The 22,049-nt window shown below is 36.5% G+C and overlaps 1 protein-coding gene across 1 annotated transcript in view; it reads left to right on the top strand.

Annotated features, from left to right (window-relative positions):
* Nucleotides 1-22,049, top strand: part of gpc6a (glypican 6a) — a 201,906-nt gene that overhangs the window by 41,442 nt on the left and 138,415 nt on the right. Inside the window, 1 exon segment of the mRNA XM_042717010.1 lies at nt 1,426-1,584. Coding sequence (XP_042572944.1) covers nt 1,426-1,584 — 159 coding nt within the window.

Here is a 22,049-nt window from a genome sequence, read left to right as displayed (position 1 = left end):
CTGCCTGACAGCATGCTTCATCGAGCAGGTGTTGGAGATTTTTTGGGGGGAAAGTTGCGATGGGAAGGGCAGTTTAATGCTGAACTGGACAGATGGTGGAGACGGGCAGGTGCAAAATGCAAACTGGACAGAATGACTGGAGGGATGCCATTTATACTCTAAAAATGTAATTCGTTTTACTGTTGGGTTGGGAACCCTACTGAAAAACAGCTTGGAACAGTTTAACCTCAATTCTGGTCTTTTAATTGCACAAGAAGTCCTGCAAAATCTAGATATATAAAATATATAATATATGTGTGTGGGTCAAAGACGAAAAAGGGTTTAAGCTTAAAAACAATACTGCTTTAAATTGTTGTTGTTTTTCCAAAAATAAATTAAAAAGTTTTCTGTTTCATGTAATTGTATTTTTATTTGTATTTTTGTTTTTCTGAGGAAAAACTAAATATTGTACATTTTCCCCTGATTTACAGAAGACACCCACTAAAATGTCATTCAGTGTAACAATCTTGTCAGGCGTATTTACATCAAAAATTCATGTACGACAAATCAAAACACTAATTACTTTCACCCCAAATACTACTTAGTTGTAATTTTACATTTTTTAAAATGTGCCACTATTCTAGGTTTTGCCCAATTGTCAGTATTTTTTTTACACTCATTTAAAACACAATCAAATTTAATATGCTCCCTTATTCTTTTATATATTTTGATATGTACACATCAGAATAAGCATGTTGTTTGAATTTTTACATAAATATTTTGTTACGCTGAATGACAATGTGACATTATTTCAACCAAATTATGACAGTTTATTCTACAAAAACCTATTTAAAACATTCAAAGTAGACACTTTACTTACATTTAATGTGCTTTCTATGGACGTAAAATCACTTTTGTAATTAAATTTGGTTTTGACCCATATCAGTATCAGTATTGATACTCAAATCCTGTTTCAGTCATATCTACCTAGCAGAATGCTTTTTCATGCTGACTTGAACCTGGTTTAGACTTTTTCTCCACAGAGAAACTACATAAAATATCATGTTGGACATATTATAATGTAATGTAGGCTGTCAAGCACGAAGGTTTAAAAATAGATGGGAAATACTTTTTCACACTGACACTCTGACAAGTTTTCTGCTTGTTCACAGTCATTAAAAAGCTCACCTGAGTGCAAAACACGTGCCTGGAGGAGGTTTGAGGACGACTCTCAAACATCCATCTGTCGCTTTGACGTAATTAAAGATGTCACATCCAGCGGCGACACGCACCATTAATTTTGCTTGGTGCACCTTCACGTCTTCGGTGCGGTTTGGGAAATCACACATCGCAGCGCTGGCTTAATGAAGCGTGTTTGATTTGGTGCGATGAGCTCCGTGTCTCCCAGTGCGGCTGTGTGAAATATGTCCTTCTCTCGTCCCACAGGTCAACATCTGCGGGTTTGTTCCCAGGGCTACACCTGCTGCACTTCAGACATGGAGGACAGGATCGGCCAGCAGAGTAAACTGGATTTCGAGAAATTAGTGGATGAGACCAGCCTCACCATACGGACGATATTTACCTCCAGGCACAAAAAGTTTGACGGTAAGTGTGTAACAGTTGGTTTTCAGTTTGATTTGTCTTTTATAGCTTGATATTATCCATCTAGGCTTTTTGGTTTAATTACCGGATAGTCCATAATAAACAGATGCAATGCAAAGCAATCGTACTTTCAAATTGCACTGGAACTGATGTGTAATGAGACCTGGATGAGCTGCAAAACAGGGAGAAAAGCAACAAATCTTTGTGGGAAATGTTTGGTGGTACATATTTTGATTAAATTGTTTAAACCAACTCAAAGAACTGAAAACATGAAAAATGTTAAGTGTTACTGCAGATGAAAGTGAAGTAGGAGTTTTTGAATGAATCATTCTATTGAGGCGGATCTTTTGAGCTATTATTTTTGAAGCGGTTCAATAAACTAAACCTACAGATGAAAAAAAAAACGTTTCACATTTTGAGTAGGAATTGGGGAACAAATCATTCTGTTGAGTCTCGAATACTTTTGAATGAATTGTTTGAACCATTCAGAAAGCTGAACCTGCACAAAAGCATGAAGCTTTGTGTAGTAATGTTAAACACAACTTTAGTGTTAGTAGTAGGAATTGTATACAAATCATTTTGTTTAGTCAGATCTTTTGAACAGGTCTAAGTGATTCATTCCCAGACTGGTCAACGTGGTTCTTGAGTTAATGGCTTCATAGAAACAAAGAACTGGTTTGCGCTAGTAAACTGTAATTTCCATTGCTTGCTACTCAATTTTGTATATTATTTGCTCATGAATAACTTCTCAAGTTTTTTTTGGCTGGCAAAGTTAAAAGAAAATACATTTTTTAAGTCAGGTCAATTTGAACCTATTAAATAATCTTTGGATCTAAATTGTTTCAATTGGTTCTGAAAGCTGTACCTGCAGATGGATTATTGTATAGTAAAAGCAAAAATAAAAGTTCAGTGTTACTAATAGGAATTTGTAAATGAATCATTCTATACATTAGAAATTTGTGAACAAATCGTTCCGTTGAATCAGCTGTTTTGAATTGGTTTAGAACACTGGTGTAAATGATCGATTCACAGTTTGGTCGCAGTAGCTCTTGAGTTAATTGAACGTTTTTGAAAGGAATTTGTGAACCTATCATTCTACTGAGTCTTTTGTCTTTCCTAAGAATTGTTTGAACCAGTCGAATAACCGGAACCTGCAAATGTTTGCTTTTTTAAGCGTTAGGTGTGTTTTTAGGCGGTTGGCTGAATTTTACGTTGCTTTTCAAGGTAGTCAGTTGTTCAAAAGGTCATTAAAGGTTGTTTAATTTGGCTGTTCAAAGTGGAAAGTGTTCAAACTTTGTTCACTTCTGTGTGTGGAAATCAATGCTCTGACAAACTTGTAATCTACTTTTGTGGCCACTGAAAAGTTCCTTATGTAATCTTTTGAATGAGAGCCGCTTAGTATCTACTTTTTAACCTTTTGTTATGCCTTTCTTTAGGGGTTCAGCTTTAATTAGACGGGTCAGACCCGCTCCAAACCGCCACTGTAATTCGCCACGGAAACCAGCTCCATACAGCTCACACTAATTATACAGTTCTTGAAATGTCATAATGAAGGTGTACAGTGGAGAGCTGAAGTACATATTCACGGGTTATGTAAAGGTTAATATTAGTGTTCTCAAAAAGTTTGTGATTTGCATGTATCTCAAATGTCTCCTCAAATTCCCCAGGAGGAATAAAAATAGACCCAAATATAGTCAATAATTGTCATACAGTGAGATTAAACTTAAATGTGAATATATATCATCAAAAAGGCTTATGTATTTTTTGAGTGCAATCTGACCTGTTTCATTTACTTATGACTAACAAATATTTGTTTGCAGCATAATTCAAACTGATAAAAAAGTATATACAATTCATTATTAAAACAGGCTAAAATGATGATATGCAAAATACATTGATGATTTATTAGTTAATAAGTATGTATTCCTTGCATAGTTATTTTACTGCCTATATGTTTTAATATATAAAGTTATTAAAATTTGTTAAAACTGTGTGGATTTGGATAAAGTTTGGTATTTTGAGATCTTTTGATGATTCAATTTTTTTTAAATGTATAGGATAAAAATTATAACAAAATATAAAACAATTACACACACACACAAACACACACACACACACACACACACACATTTATAGCATTCATGTATATTATACATTTCTATATTTTACTTTGAATTAGCAGTACAATAAATACAATACAATAAATCTTCTGACATTTTTCACACCAATTTTTCTATTGTAATGAGATCTCATTACTGTACCACCAAACATTCTTATATAATATAATGTATATATACAGTATATATGTATATATATATATATATATATATAGAGAGAGAGAGAGAGAGAGAGAGAGAGAGAGACTTGAATATGAACGTGAATAGCAGCTCGGATTGTTTGATGAAAAATGTTTGAGAAAACGCTACAGACTTCAGCAAAGGTCTTGATTTAATGCCGTTGCTGTCTAGAAGAAGCAATTGAGCTGTTAAAGAGATTTTTCTTCCATTCCTATGAGAATGTGAGCAGAGTCGCTCGCTGAATGACTGCGAGACAAATCACGCCGGCGGTTTGCATACTGATGTTCCTGAGAGACGGAGGCCCTGATACGACGTGTCATGCTGGAGGTTTCTAGTGGCTCGACTCTGTGCTATCCAGCCCACATGAATCCAGTGACACAACAAAACCCTTCACCATGAATCACCGCCAGCTCATAACCTACATTATTCCTCTTACGGCTCCAAGTCCACTCCAAATCAAAGCCCTGTGTTCTTCTGCCCACTTCTTAGGGAACTTGTGTTGAATCGCTAACAGCTAACTCAGCCTAAAAGAATTTTACAAACCAACAGCGAGGCTTTGATGAACATGCGGCCTATAACACTGACAGATTGTTAATTACGCCGGTGAGCTGCTGGATCTGTGCTGATTATAGATGCTGTTTTGGGCCAAAGGAATGGGAGAATTTTCATTAACAGTGAACAGAGCCATTAATACTTAAGCAATGCCATTAATAAACCTGAAAAATACAGGTGCTGTGGTTTTATAGCTTTTTGGCCATTGTATTCGTAGACGAAATCAACCCCATTCACAGTGCTGTTATTAATTATGCTCGGCTTTGAAATCTGCAGTTTGTTTACACACACTTAGTCGAATGCATTAGCATTAATTAGTAATTAGCATATCAGCATGTAATAATTTGAAGTGGTGATGAGTCATGTGACTTGGCTAAATTATGGATATTAAGTTCAAGTGTAGACTCCAATATCTCATATATATATATATATATATATATATATATATATATATATATATATATATATATATAGTATATTTGTGCAGTCATTTTTTAAATAATAAAAGTAAGGCTGTCTAATGATTAATTGCATCCAAAATAAAAGTTTTTGTTTATATATGTATGTGTATGCATGTCTATCTATCTATATATATATATATATATATACATATATACATTCTATCTTTATATTTTTTTTTAATATTTTTTTTTTTATTTTAATTTATTTGGATTTGAATTTTTAATTTTGAATTGTTTTTATTTATATTAATATAATAAAAATTATATGAATATAGCTCACATATATTATGCTAACAAAAACTTTTATGGATGCGATTAATCATGATTAATCGTTTGACAGCACTAATATATACTATAGTACCATCATATATATATATATATATATATATATATATATATATATATATATATATATATAACTAATCAGAATCATCAAGACTAATGATTATTTAAAAATATATATTTATTTATATATTTAATATAATGCATTTTATAATATAAATCCATAGTTTTTCCATTCAAAATTTAAATTTAATTTAAATTAAAATCTGAATTATTCTTAATATTATTATTAAAGTATTTATGCGTTACATTATAATATACAACAAATGTGTATTTTATATTTAGTATAAACTTTAATATATTTTATGTAATATTTTTGTTATGTTTTTTGTTCAACAATTGAATTTTAATTAATTAAATCTCTATACGTTTCATTGTCTTTATACTGTATATAAATGGATTTTGAGATGAAATGAGACTTGGCCATCCATCCATTTCATAAACACATGATCATAAGACGTCATAACCTGATGCTTTTATCTGTGGCTCTCTTCAGCCACACGTCTGTATCATTGAACGGTTCTCTCCTGATCTGAAGTCAGGTCGTAGCACGTGTTTTCTTTATCGTCTCCAGCTCATGCTTTGCTTGTCTTCTGGTCTTTATCTCAGAGGGCAGGTGTGTATCTGACAGACCAGCACACTTAAAAACACACACAAACACAGGCATACACACACGGCTTTATTTATCACTCTTGATAGGCAGCGCAGATTTGGCAGCTAATCCCCACAAACACCTTCAGCTTGGCGGGATAAATATCGATCCGTCCGCAGTATCTCTTTTCCTCAAAAAGCTGAGCTGCCGCGTGATGAATGGATCTCTTTTTGTACTCTGTTGGGTGTGAAGTGAAGTTAGTCATGTCTATCTGCTTCCCCCGAAGAGTACAGTTAGCCAAAATTGATGTGAACTGCATATTATTATTTTTTTTTTTTTTGTGCACATCTCGCCTGTCATATATGAATTAGTTTCATTTCAGCGAATCGGTTGTGCTTTAATTGATCTGGTTTGTGATTTTTCCAGTGGCACTGATGTTGGAAGGATCTCTGTTGTGGTGGTAGCTGCTCATGAATCTGAATGGTTGGAGTCGCTGGGCTGCCCACTCTGCCCCGCTGTGAAGCAGCATTCGTCCTTTATCTTCTGGAGCGCTAGCCTCCTCCTAGGGATTTGATCCTTCATCCATTTTCCATGCCCTCATTTTTTTCAGTCCTTTGCTATTTATAGGAGCCTATTTAGAAATTCTTTAACTCCCACTTTTTGATTACCGCCTCGGCTTCCTATGGGGCCTTGTGTTTTTTTGATGCATTATTGAAAAATCCTGATGCTGTTAAGGCCTTTAAAGGCTGCAAGATTAAGTCTGAATTGGAACGCATGGCATTTTTATGGTTCTAATATGTCTTTTAAACACATTATGTGTAATACTGGCACTTTTATGCAATAACTAATGAACATTTTCAGTGCTACAGATTGAGCAACATTTCCAATGCCGTGAATGTAGCTGCTTTCTAAATGATTCACCAGTCAAATTAACGACATTTACTACCAATCACAAATTTGATTAAAATACAGTAAACAATACAATAATGTGAAATATAACAATTTCAAATAAATGTTGTTTCGTTTGATTATATTTTAAAAAGCTATTTATTTTTGTGATGCAAAGCTGAATTTTCAGCATCATTACTCCAGTCTTCAACAACTTTTGAATGGTATTGCATCTCTTTTGTTGTCTAATATTTTGATAAATTGATAAAACTGTTGACATATAATCCAATAAGGCATTGAGATCTATACACGATGACAGTTGAGTTGAGAAAGATGGTGATTATTTATATGCTTTTATTAATTGATTCACTAATTTAATACTAGATGTATTAATAAAGAAATAATAAAAATACAATCTAATTAAAAATATTAAATTTATATTATATTAAATTTTATTTCTGAGGCTGTTAAGGCCTTTAAAGGCTGCAGGATTAAGTCTAAATTATTAGACTTATTTTTTCATTCTTTAAATGTCCTCAAAAACTTTGGCACTTTTATGCAATAACCAGTAAAAATAGCTATTTTTACATTTTATTTTGATAGATAATTTTATTTTACTGTATTTTTTATGACTTAGCATCACAAAATTTTATTGAAATAAATTGTTTGTTTTATTTTATTTTATTTTATTTTATTTTATTTTACACAAAACTTTATTGTGCTATTTGTGTGTCATCACATGGAGTTTCTGTCTATGTAATGTGTTCCAATTCAGTCATTTATGAGGTTCCATATCAGTTTTAATGCTTCCTCAAAAGACAGCTGACTGGCATCAAGGCAGTGTTTTTTCGAGTATAATGCTTGCACCCTAATTGTGATCCTCACTGGTTGTGCATTAGTTGCTGCTCAGCTTGTTAAAATAAATTTAATCTGACAGCTGTTCATTCATAATACAGTACACCTCTCCTCTTAAACAGCTTTAATGCAGCTACTTTTTCCAAAGCGACAGCTTAACTGTAGTTGAACTACTTTATGAGAAACTTGTAGCTTGATGAAGAAGGTTTTAAAGCAGCTTCTCCGGCACATTGGCAAGTTGTTTGGCACAGAGTCCTGAATGAAGCAAATGCGAGACGATCATCTCTCTCGAATCGGCCGTCCATTAGGCCGCATTACTCCTCTTTTAATACATTAGTCGGGTGCAATCTCCCACTTTGCCTCATCCTGACCTGTTTTTAAGCACAGCTCGATGAGTAACTCTCAGGATTAGACAAATACGGGCACTTTGCTCAGTGTGGGAGAGCCAGTGAATCACAGATTTTACTGGGGAAAAAGCCACAGAGGATTGATTACATCAGAGCGAAAAGCCTCTTTCTTTGATTCTGGTCACCCCCACAGACTCGACAAATCTTCTGCTTTTTTCCCAGCAGGGCAGCTTAAGGGAGGAAGCAAATTTTTCACAATGAACAGGTTTCAACATCACTCACTTTTTAATTTTGTATGGCTGAAGCTTGGAGGAGCCGCCTCGGTGAAACTCGCACTGGCATTAAAACTCTGTGAAATGTCAAACTCGGTGGGTGTTCAAGGGTTGAAACTATTCCTGATAGAAGCCAGGTGCAAATGTTCAGTCCAAAAGTGCTTTTCAAAACACTCGTGTTAAATCAACATTGTGCAACTTTCAGAATCCAAAAAGCATGGCAAGCTTATTTTATTTTATTTTATTTTATTTTATTTTATTTTATTTTATTTTATTTTATTTTATTTTATTTTATTTGCCAGGTTGAAATTTGAATGATTGATTGATTGATTGATTGATTGATAGATACATTAACTTATTTAATATATAAAATAAATGTTTTATAAGCTTTGTGTATTTTTATATTGTTTTATTATATTTGTATTTTTAAAATTGTTTTTTCTTTTATATTACTTTCAAATTGTTATTTGACGTTTATTTATTTTATTTATTTAAAGTTGTGGAAATTATTTAATATCACATTCATTCATTTATTCATTCATTCATTCATTCACATCTCCAAAAATGATCTATCATCCCCCACAGAACTTTTGCAGTCTTCTCTTAGAGGCTTTGTCCCTCAGGATTTTTGCATGTGACTAATCCACATCAAACTTATTTTGTAGTTCTTACCCAAAACCACCTAAAAGACCAATTTATAAAGGCGCCAAGCAGATGTCCTTGCTCTGGGATGTCCAAATCCAATTACATAGGCAGTTGTGCAACTATTTTGCCTCTTTGACCATTTCAAACAACATTTCAAGCGCAGGAACCAAGACAGGAAAATATGAATAGATTTAGCTTTTCCTCATATGATTCCTTCAGTGCCTTTGATTCACTCTTGGCGAGAGAAAAATAATGGTTACAGCAACTGTAAGGAAGCAAAGGCCAATCCGTGCAAAAACATATGCATTAGAAGATTGCAACAATTTTCACAGATGGAAATATATGACAGAGGAATGTGCAAAGTGCTTTAAAACCAACAATATACTCTTGAATGCAGTACTGAATACGAGGATGAGTGGATGTCTTCGTCTTTGATTCCTCCCAGAGGGCTTAGTGTTTGTCTCCAGCCCCTGACCTGAAAGAGAGCATGTAAGGTTCCTCTTCACAGCTGAAGCACAACCAAGACTTGAACTCCATCTAAAGATGCTTTTGAAGCTGAGATGGGTTTCCTGCCTGGCGAAGCGGGGCTTGGATCGCTGTAAAGAGCAACTTCTACCCCAAGCACTGGATTGCCATTACACACCGCAGACCTCAGAAGCGTTTCCTTCCTTCCCAGAGTTAGACATCAGCAGTCGACTAGACTTTCAGATGAAACGGTAAGGGGTCTGTGCATCTGCAAAAGCTGCAGTCACAATTCTAGGGTGAACTGTATGGGTTTTTTTATGATCTACCAGACAAAATGTTTTGTCAATTGTTTTCATGCTAATGTGACAGAAATGTGCTTATAAAAATTGTTGACAAATATTTTTTGTTGTTGAATAGTTGTTTTTATCTCATGTGACCTAATGGAAGGACCTGCAATAATGCAGTTTGACCAGTGTGGTGCTGTAGCGCAAGACTGTAATTCAGGACTCCTGCATGCAGTCCAGTAGAAGAAGACATGCTTATGAGACGCACAAACAAAACAGTGTTGCCAAGTCTGCAGTTTTCCCGCAGATCTGACTAGTCATAAAGCTGAATCCACCATCTTGACCGCAAAACAAATAAGACAGGAGAGTGGATTCAATTCTGTGGACTTAATCTTTTCATGGTTGAAATAAAATGCATTCTGCTGTTCATTCATGTTTATTTTGTGCTTTAAGTAAATATGAAAAGACGATGCGTTGATGTGTGCTGCTTGAACTGATCATGATCATGACACATTGAAGAGCCACAAAATGGTATTTATTGTTTGAATTTCTTAGAAAATGACACAATTTTAAAGCTGAGACCTTGTTTCATACCTAAAGTAACCTGCTCTGTCTTGTCTGTCGGCGCGTTATCAGTTTCCTCTTTGAGCCGCAATGTATTTTTTACTGCATAAGAACATGATGTGTAGTATGCGGCATTGTTTGTTAGACATAGTAACAGTAGGTGCGTTTACATGGACACTTTTTGCTTCCATCGGAATGAATTCATTCTGATTGACGAATCCGAACGTAGTATTTACATGTTTCTGATCGGATTTACTCTTTTGACATGTGCACACTGCATGAATATACAGTTTCCCGCATACTGTTTTAAAAAGCACACATGATATTTATCTACTTCGGGTCCTAATTAGACGACAACCAGCACATGAACTGTTGTGCTGCTTAACGTAACTTTAAAATAAATAAATAAATAAATAAATAAATAAATAAATAAATAAATAAAACTTGTAAAAGTGCCCCTTCCCGCACCCAAAACTAATCGTCTGTTGATGAGAGTCTTAAACAAGGACTTGTGGGACGTGGTCCTCTTCCACTTCACATACGCTGAGTGAAAGGGGAGTTTTATAATGACAGGACACTTATTTATGACACTTTATTCGCCTGGAAGTACACCTCGTTCCGTGCGTCATACGTCATCACGCTAGTTCTACATCACTGCGCATGCGCAGTACTTTCCAGTTTCGGTTTTTAATCCGATCAAGTGTTTACATTTCCTCTCGATCGGATTACAAAAGGAATAAACCACCCCTTACAATCCGATCTAAATTTTAGTCGGATCTGGCCAATTCAATCCAATTGATGTGTTTACATGTGACTTTTTTTTATTCTGATTGTGCTTCTAGTCCTATTACGATCAGATTAGTAGGGTCCATGTAAACGCAGCTAGTAACTAAGGAGGGCACATTTTTCAAAGGGTCAATTAGGCTACTTTTTGCCGTGATTTGGCTAGTTTTGAGTAGCCATTGGACTGTTTTTGTTACGCAGACCTAGCAACCTTGAAACAAAGCCACACCTGTACAGTGTGGGAATGTTTTACAAAAATGCAAGCAAAAAATGTTGTCAATATACTCACGGCCAAGTTTTCGTTCTTCGGTTAGGGGTAAAAAGAAGTTTGATATATACGCAAGCAGCACTTGACTGTTAGCAAACAACCTGACACTGCTGAAAATGACATTTAGATGAATATGTAAAGATGTGCTGTATGCTTTTCTCTCAATAACTTATAAATACACAACAAATGTGAAGAAAACAGCAGTTAAGAAAGCATCGGAGAAGAGCGATCTGGATGTTTGCAGCAGCTCTGCAATCGGCACTTCAGTGAAGTCACGTCACGTCTGTTTTTAGAACACTTTATGCAATAGACTGCTTTAAAGCAAGCATCTTTACAGCATAAGGGGGCACAGAACGTGTCTTTGCATCTAAAACGCGAGACACAGCCTCAGGAACGAGTTTTAAAAAGCTCAGCGTAGAATAGCTCCTCGTCCATGTTGGTGTCAAATAAAACAGTTGAAATGCCAACTTGCTACTGTAAACAAAAGCTTGCAACGTTTGCCCCGCCTCGGGGGTCTTCTGATTGGTCCACTGTTTCGGTACTTACATTGACGACTGGCACTGAGTGTAAAAATGTAAATTATTTTGACACAGCATCTTAAAAATGTGGTGCTCATGTGCGAGACGCTGCAAAAGACATGAGTGCAGCGCATCCATCTAGCATGTGTTTACACAGGAAAAACAATGGAAAAGTTACACATTGCAATGGGAAAGCACGTTCTGTATGAATGGCCCCTTAAAAAGTAAAAACTGTCAGTGCTGCTTTCAATTAGAATTACACCTTGACTATCTGCTAAAAAGTAGCTCTATACTTTATGTATAGAATATGTATAACTCAATATTTTAACAAATTGCAAAAGCTAAATAATCACTCAAAGCCTGATTAATTAGTGAAATAATTGACAATTAGTTGATTAACTGTTCTAACAATCATTATAATAATCGATTATCAAAATAATAGTTTGTTGCCGCCCTAGTATGAGCAGTAGCAACAATCATGGTTGACTAAACCTCAAAAAAATCAGTAGATAATGCAATTATGCATGCATATTTTACTGAAAGCTCTCATCTTCCCATGCATTTGAGGACTGAGGAGATATTATGGGCATTTTGTAAGTAATCTAGGATCATATTGTGTCTGAAGCAGATGATTTACAGAGAAATCAATTTACAGATTGAGACATACAGGAAGAGGCAAAAAATAGCAGAGAGAGTGAGAGATACAGATGCTCTCTGGCAAACACTGTCAGATGCCCATTACGACTGCAGTGTAGGAGTGCGTGCATGCCAGACCTTCAGCCTGTAGTTTTAACTAAGCCTATAACCATTCATTTCAGTCATTATGGAATCTGAGGGTAGACATAAAATGAACTGACTTTTTTTTTTTTGACTGTACAAAACTCAACACTAGAATGTCCAAGTTGCTTTGGCAGTGTTCCTATTATTGTGAATGTTGCCTCAGAATGTGAATGTTATGAGGTTTCTCAGTATTTTAATAAGTCATTGTTAATATGTTCTGTAAGGTTGCTAGGGTGTTTCGGGTGGTTGCTAGGGTACTGTGTTTGCTAGAATGTTTTTATTGGTTACTAATAGTTCTAAGCATGGTTACAGGCATTGACTAAAACTAGTAAAAACATTTTTATTATAATTATTAAATTAAGCTGAAATAAAATGTCAATAATTTCAAAGTGAAAACAACTGAAATTATTTAAAAAATGTGAACTGAAAAAAAAACTAAATTGTAATATTACTACAAATAGCGCAAATAACACAAATGAGTGTATTTATATATGTTTATGGCTCATATAGTATGATATAGTGAGACAATAGAAGAAAAAAAATAGAAGAAAACACCTCAATATTACATAGATGACCCAAATGAGCAAAAATTTGCCATTTAAGATGCATTTATTTATTATTTATTTATATGTAATGTAAAGCAACAATAATTCTTACATATAACAGTATTACACGCTACTTGCATGCAATGCATATAAATATCAGTCATCACTGTATATATCTCAAAAATGTGTTTTAGTAAAATGATATGTAATTGCTTACTTTTGTGATCAAAATGGAATAACATATAATGCAAATATCTCAAAAATGTGTTTTAGTAAAATGATATTTAATTGCTTACTTTTGTGATCAAAATGTCATAACATATAATGCAATGCGATGCAATGACGACTGAGAAATGAACAAGTGAACGTTCCTCAAAAGAGAGGAACAGTGAAAGTAAAGGTTCTGGAAATAAACATTCCCTTAAAGCCTGATGATTGTGTCTTCTTAAAGATGATGTCTGGAGATCAAGTAAACCTTGAGTTGCTTCAGTCCAGTGTTCATCTTGACAGTTTAAAAATTATGTGTGTGTCTTTCTGAAAATAAGTAGCAAAAACATCATCGGTCAGATTACAGAAGACATGTAGTAGATTGAGTGCAACAGGTTTTTCAGCAAAGTTTGATCATGTTGATCACATATGATACAGCAGGCTTTATAGAGTTAACTATATCATGGATTTCACACTTGAGATGCCCGTATTTGGTCCACAGCATACGGTCCCCTTAAATAATTCATGCATATCCGTGAGCACAGCACATATTCATGATTGAATGTCAATGCATCGATCAGAACGTAGTATAATCCCCCCAAAAAACGTGTGTTTGACAGAGCATCGCTCCGTTTGCGGTCCCGTGCGACCGTGACACAGTGACAGCAACATTTCCTCTTCAATTCTGCAATCCGAAACCACACGTGTAGTTCCTGGAAGCCAGCATGAATAAGTAAGCATTGTTGTGATGGGCTGATGTCAGCTGAAGTATCTGTCAGCGAGGGCGGGTTATTCTCCGAGGACGTGGACCGGCTCTCTCTCTCTCACGGCCGCCAGCGGCCTCCATCATCAGGGGAAAGGCTGCCACTCCGGGTAATTTCATCACGATGGTGCAGATGACTGATTGGAAATTCGGGTCATGCTGTTTTTTCCTCTTTTTTTCTCATCCTGACTAGATGGACAGTCTGAAGAGGTGGCCAGACGTCCCCGTGGACACTCCTGCAAAGGCTATATGAGATCCACAGCAATTTTATTTCATCTCTTTTCATTTATTTGTTTCCTCGGCTGCCTCGCTTCGGTGTGTCAAGGATGCCGAGAAAAACGCGCTGCCATAATTCACTTTGTTCCGAGTCCCTCTTCAGTTGGATATTGAGTTTGCTCGGCCCAAATCCTCCCTGCTCACTTACTCTGGATGAAAAAGTACTGGTTATGATGGATTATTTCTTTTGCTGTTATTTCTGTGTACACATTTTTTGCACAAGGCATTCAGGGATGAATTCGCTAAACTGCTGTGCCTCCTAAATGCACTGTATTTCACAGTTTTATGCATGAACCAGATGCATGTGCTAGTTTTGCACTGTAAAAAATAAAATAAATAAATAAAAAAGGGCAGTAAGTCATGGTAAAACAAGTTTTTACATTAACTCATGAAATTAAGTTTAACTTCAATTTTAAGTTATACAAGATTAAATGAAATGAAATACTCATTTAATCTTATAATGAAATATAATGACATACAATTTCTGTGAGTCTTAAAACTTCACCCTTTTCATAAATTAAAGGGTTAAAAGGTCTTAAATCAGAGCAGAAAGTCTTCACTTCATAAAGTCATCACATTAAATTTTGCATTCAACAACAAAAAAATGAATGTCTTTGTCAGTATTTCTGACTTGCTTTCCAGTAAATCAAGATACATTTACTTGAGATGCAAAATGAATATATGAAGTCTTATTTTCAAAGAAACTGAACAAAAACAAGGACAAATACTTGTCAATGGGAAATGAAAACTTATTTTCCTTTTTAATTAAGTTAATTTAATTTTTGAGTCCATTGGCTTATATTTGTTCTTGTTTTAAACTCACTTCCTTTTTATAGTTTTTTCTCAGAAAACAAGATTGTTTATGTAAATTTGTGTCTAAATTAAATGTATCTTGATTTAAGAAATGTAGTTTTTTTTTTGTTTGTTTGTTTTTTGCAGTGTGGTCAGTAAGTTAGAAGCAGAGCTTTGAAGTTGTATCTTCAAACTTTTAAGCATTGCTAATACAACCTTTTGTGCTCCTTAAACATTAAGACATTTACATTTAGAGAATACACTGTATTGACATATAGTGTTCAATCTTTTTCTTAAATTTTCTTTACTTGGTCTTAAAAAGGTCTTAAAGTCCTGAAATGACTTGTACGGCCAACATTTAGTTTACATTGAATTTTTAAGTTGAATTAGGTGGAAATCTTTTACAGTGTAAATCACACCTTATTCCCAAAAGTCAGCACCATTGTCTTAATATATCCAGACTTAAGTTGCTCATATTGTACATTTTAGAGTTATTTCTGTCTTAATTGCTGAAAACGTCTCAGGTTACGAATGTAACCATGGTTCCCTGAGTAGGGAACGAGACACTGCGTCCTCTAGGGGTCGCTATGGGGAACACCTCGTCGTGACCCGTGTCTGAAGCATACAAATGAAAAAAACACCAACGAGTTGGCCGGCGACAGCCTCTGACGTCACTACCGGTGCGACTATAAAACAGGCACCGGGAAACACGTCATTCACTTCTTCGTCTGAAGCTTGCGTCCGAAGCATGGCAGGGAGCTAGAGGACGCAGTGTCTCGTTCCTACTCAGGGAACCATGGTTACATTCGTAACCTGAGACGTTCCCTTTCAAGGGAACTTCGAACTGCGTCCTCTAGGGGTCTCTATGGGGAACAATATACCCACGCCGCCATGCTGAGGGGAATGCAGGCCAGAATCATGGCGAACACTAGTACCAACTCTACCATTTCAATGGGAGTTGCCCCCGGGACGTTTAGACGGCTGTCTGTGACAATACCCCTTACGGCCAAAGGCCTAAGCTACATACCCAACTTAATTGTTAGGGCCTCGGCCCGGTGGTAGAGCTAAAGGCTTGGAATCAGGAAAGATTCCTTTAAAGGGATACAGCTAGGAACCTAGCATTTTATACTAAGTCTAGCCTGTCACACAGGGGCTACAGCTTGCTTCCGCAAAAGCTTGCTGAAGGAGCTGTCTCAACAGATCTCCAGTAGCAACACCCTGTTTAGATAGGTATCCGAGGATACATGGGTGGAGTGGCGCCCAAGATGAACATGGGCTTTTACCAGCTCAAGAAAGGGCACGAAGCAACCGCGCGAAGCCCTCACCATATAGGATTTTAGAAAGAACGCAGAGTACTAGCGTGCGAACTTACCACCGTGTGGATTTCAGAAAGTGTGCAAAGACTTCACATGCACACTTACCATATCATGGAGTTTTCAAATACTGTTCTAAGGAAGGGCTCTCGTGGCACTCTGATAGAGCAGCTCATAGATGGAATGGTGCATCTCAAAAAAAAGTATGTTTGAGAGTCATCAACTCGATCTGTGGAAATAATGCTGGAGCGCTCTGGGAAAAACAGTGAATTTTTTCTAATTTGAGAGGAGAACTCCTGAATACAGAGAAGCACACTCATAGGCGACCCTTCTTGGAAAAGGGGAGCGCTGCTAAACTACCACGAGAATCGCCCGAATAGCCGTTCATGTTGAGGGAAGCGATGCTTGAGGTGTATAAACAAATACACACTGGCTGAATGGAGCCCAAGGAACCAAGGTCTAATCATCTCAAGAAAGGGAACGAGGCGGAGCGCGTAACCCTTACCATACAGGATTTCAGAAAGTGCGCAGAGTCTTGCGTGCACACTTACCAATACGTGGATTTTTAGAAAGTGCGCAAAGTGTTCACGTGCACACTGACCACCATGTGGCTTTCAGAAAGTACACAGAGCTTAGCGTGTGTCCCTAAAGGTTCCTAAGCATCGCAGAGGCGCTGAACCGCACGGGAGAGGCAAGCTCGACTTTATAAACCTCTAGCGAGGGGAGCATCACCTGATGCAGCATATACAAGAAGACTTCTGTAACGGCCACCTTCACTTCCCGCTGGATGCGACAGCACCTAAGCGGCCAGGAGACCCCTCAGGGTGACCTGGCCGGACATCCATGAAATTCCCTGCAGTGCTGTGCCAGGCCTGATGATCAAGGAGGCTCCCGCAGAAACCTGTGATCTCAGCCGCCTAATACCGGAACATGAAGCCGGATGGCTGGTGCTGACGAGTGTTTAGTAAACACTGTAACTGAGCACTGCAAAGGAAACTCACAGAGTTTATTAGTAGACACATAACCACCAGCAATTTACACATAAGTATATACAGAAGGGGTATTTTTATACTCCCACCCTCCTGCGCTGGAGCCCCGCTCAAGGGGCGCCTCCTTTTAGTCCGGACCATCAGTAAGGTGGTTGCTATGAACATAGAACCAGCCGTTATGTTGTTAAAAACATTATAGGTCCAGCATACGGAGACTGTTATGTGTTAGAGGTTTGACCCATTCCCTAACCCTGCCCTCGCAGAAGAGGTAGGGGGGGAGGATTCAGGTGGAGAGGGCTCGCCTCTGCTTGGTGGTTGATCATCTACAACATGGGAATTAGGAGGGGAGGATAAAAGCAGAAGAATCTGAATTAAGCAGCGGACTAGCGGATGGCGCCGGGGAAAAATCCCTAAAGGGAACGACGTGTAGGATACCTCAGTATCACTCTGACTCAGACGAGAACGCTGCCTGTTTCTACATGAATGGGATAAAATGTCGGCTGACTGGAACATTCAAAAAACATGGATCTCGTGATTTTTATCATTGTTTGTTAACTGTTCAAACTGTTTAAAAATTATATTAAAATATATTATATTTAAATTATTAAAATATATAAATTAAATATTATTTTGTTAATGGACTTGTGTAATCCATGCTGCTTTTATATGGAATAGGTTTATTGAGAAGATTCCTGGGAGCTATTTCAATCATGCAGTCTGATCAGCTTAATATGTGCGCCATGGTGTGTATATAGCACATGTGCAATCCAATATCTTCCACTTTTTATTCCTAAACATGTAAAATAATAAAAATCTCACTCCATTTTTTGCAGAGCACTATCAGATTAACACCTCAGAAAAGTATTTACAAGATGACGCAAATGCATGTTTTTGCTATGTCTTGATGGAAATTTGCTGTGGTGTGACATTTGTCCGGGACCAATATGCACAACATTTAAGGAATGAAAGATGGCTTTTTTAGACCGATGTGAGTAGCGTCACAAAACTAAGCATTGATCCCTCTTGGTCTGTAATGCAGTCTGTGTTAGGGGGGGACCATGCTTCTCACACCCAGCAACACGAGGGTCACATGTTCGGACCCTTCAGAATGTGTTATTATAAACCCTGAAGGATGTTACAATTACAGTGTAACGAATAAAATGATGGGACAGTATCACTTCGTTATTCTCTATTAATCAGTAACAACATTGAGTTGGGTGAAAATTACTTACAGGAACTGAAAAACGATGTGACATCCCTGGGGTTATATAACACCCAAGAACAGGAAGAATCGAACACAGAGTTATTTACTTTTGGAGGAGGGATATTGTAAGAATTGTAACATTTAACACTAGCAATATAACCAAGACATAATACACCCTAGCAGAAATGGGACACGTTACATCTAGTTGGTCGGCGGATGGTATTCGGTGTCAGTACTAAATGATTACACTTCGATGAAGTCCAATACCCTTCTTATGTTTGTTAATATTAACTAATCGAATGATGAGCTATATGAACGTAATTACAAAAAACAAAAAATTATGGGTAAACTTGCATAAGGGCATGTCCACATAAAACAAAATGAAAACAAACGAAAGTAAACCACAAAAATAAAATGGAAGTTTATGTCATTTAATTTATTTAAAAAAATTACCGGGTGTACAAGACATTCCAGGTAGGACAAAATACATAAATGTTAGCTCTACCAAGCCTCTGACCCAAGACCCCTCTGTCCCGATTATCGCAATAAACAAGCGCTACAATCACTCACACTGTATTCTTGATATTGTTTCCATGGAACTGACATGTTTAAGTATAACTTAAACAGCTCAAGACTGTTTTTTTTTTTGTAAGAAAAATGCAATAAACAGCATGCATGTCAAACATCAAAATAAACGTTTGTTTTAAATAAAACAGGCATTTTTTTCAACAATCGGGCCTTAACGAAGTTACTTTGCGATTAATCTCTCATTATTATCTAGTCATCACTTCTCTTTTCAGTCCCGTCGTAGCTAAAAGAAATAATTCTTAGAGAAACCAAAAGGATTGATCAATTTTGTATCAGACACTCAGAAATGACGCAGGAAGCTTTGGTTATGTGAACAAAAAAAGACACCAAAATCATTAAATGATCAACCTAAATAAATTTGTTTTGACTGTCTATTAGTAGTTTTAATGTAGTCTGAAAGACGCACATGTCCTCTCCTAAATTTGATGCTTTTTCTAAATTCAAAATTAAGGTTCTGCAATGTGTACAAAAAGGTCTTCCAACACCCCTTGTCTTAAACCATGCTTTTTAGAAAAAAAACAAATTTTAGTTCCCTTGCATATTACAATTGTTGTTTTTCTTTAAAAATAATTAGAGGAGGACATTGAACAATATCTTAGAAACACTTATAAAAAAAATACAAAATCAAACCCTTTATTCAAGGATAGGGATAGAAAGCAATCCACAAAGGGGGAATGGCGGGGGAAATTTCCCAAAAAGGGGAAAACAGCTTGTTTAAAACCCCCAATGATTGGAACTGCATACTATTCATAAGATCTTTGTAAAACACTTTCATGAATCAATTTTGCAAGAGAGGAGAGCGGGGAAAGACTTTTGTGTTTTAAAACTTTTTCATTGCCCAAAACACTTGAAAAAAAACCCCTTAAGAAATGCATCAAATTAGCTTATTATAACATGGCAGTATAGATCGAGTTTAAAAAAGGGCCCTTTTTACTGCTTCAGGTGTAAGCATCCACATCACCCAACACTTCTAGCCTTATTAATGTACAAATGTAAAGCTTTGGGTTTGTGACTATTTGAAAATCTGTACATTTATTGCTGCCAAGGCTTTAAAAAGACGGGGAAGTTGCTTGTGATCCAGCTTACTGATTCACATGTTCACGTCATTGTAAAGCATTTTGTACAAAACCAGCAAATGCAGCACAGGTTATCAAAATATTTCCTAAACCAAAACATTAGCGGGAGTATAGGATTCTGTTTTAATATTGTTCTACACCCTATAATAATCGCCAAATTAAAATTCAGAGAGCTTGTTATGCCTGATTAAACCCCATTTGTTCCCCAGATTCCCCCAATTGTTGTGACATTTTTGGGGGAAAGGGGCATGATTTTCATAGACACACATGAAAATCTCCCCACAGTTTTTTGGGGGAGAACAATAATACAAAGAAGAGAAATCAATAATGACAAAAGGGGCCCAATGGGGAAAATGGGGCCCCTCCCAGCAAAAACAAAAATGTACAAAATTCCAACAGGACAGTCACAGAAGTCAAAATCTGGGGAAAAGAGTGAGCTTTCCGTTTTCCGTCTCTCTGTGAGCCGGGGATTGCTTATGTTTGCAATGGTAACGTCAACAGTACCAGGACCACCCAAGGGAAGGAATTTTGAACACTCTAGAAGATTACTTCGACAAGACCCTTCCTCTCATTGCAGTTTAGGTGTGGAATCCTTTTCAGGAGCAGTGGAATAAAAGAATTTATTGTTTGCTTTTTAGCTGGTAATTTTTCTTCTGACCTGTTCCAAAAAAAAAACAAAAAAAAGTTCTGACATGATTGCATTTTATCGTTTATTGTCTTCTCTTTTCTTATAAAAAGTTCAGAGGGAGAAACGACCCTTGACTGCAAACAATGTTTTTAAAAAAATAAAAAAGTAAAAATAAAAAGTGTCAGTCGCGGAGTCACTGCTATCTGACGTGGAACCACTGGAGCTGCTGCTGCCCGAGTCTGATGAACTGCTGATGCCACTGCGCGAGAGGGGCCTGAGCCTCCGTTCTCTGTAGACAAAAACAGAGAGAGAGACAGTGGTTACAGACACTGTATGCAAATACATACTTAAACAAAAAACAGGAAACTTATGAAATTACAAAATGCACGATTGATTAGCAATACCAGGGGCTCCAGACTAGATTTGAGAGCAGTGGCAACCAGCGCCACTACGTCTACAGGATGGTGGCGCCAGGAGTGATTGGTAGCGCGAATGGGGGTACTGAAATTAAGATCATTTATTATAAAATTGCTAGGTTTTGCATGAATAAGTGCAGTTACTACTAAGCATTTACATGTTCAATTCTTGTTTATGTTTCTTTGTTTATGTTTATACAGATTTGACAGTAAGCACTAAGGAGTTTAGATGCACTCTATAATTTCCTTTTATTAACACACAGTAAACGGTTGCAAATTACTTTTATATACGAAAATGTATATATTCCACTCTTATTAAATGTACCATTATTTTTTCTAGCATATGGAACTGAACAAGTTACGAGTGCTGTAGTGGGATTTAGTGAGCCAAATTGAAGAGAAAAAGCCTTTCGATTATGACAAAATGATTTGATATTTTATAAATAGTGCATTTTATCATTTTCAAAATATAGAGAAAGATTAGTCATGGCATGTTCTACTCTAAGTGCTCTCTATGCTGGCTGTTCTACTGTGGGTATAAATTGTGATTTGATGTATTTTTAGGTTTTTAACATAGAGCGGTACCACACAAGTATATTTTGATCAATCCCATAAACATAACATTCAAAACTGGATCATTTGTACAGCGTTTTAAAAGTGATGGAAGCAGCAGTGTTGTGTGAGAAAATGCGTGCAAGTCATTGAAAAGTTTGGAAGTGTTCTCTTCTCAAAAGGTTGTACAAACCCTGTAAATACTA

Source organism: Cyprinus carpio, chromosome B1, assembly GCF_018340385.1.
Source record: "Cyprinus carpio isolate SPL01 chromosome B1, ASM1834038v1, whole genome shotgun sequence".
Taxonomy (NCBI): domain Eukaryota; kingdom Metazoa; phylum Chordata; class Actinopteri; order Cypriniformes; family Cyprinidae; genus Cyprinus; species Cyprinus carpio.
The sequence above is the reverse complement of the archived record's forward strand: the minus strand, read 5'-3'. Positions and strand labels throughout refer to the sequence as shown.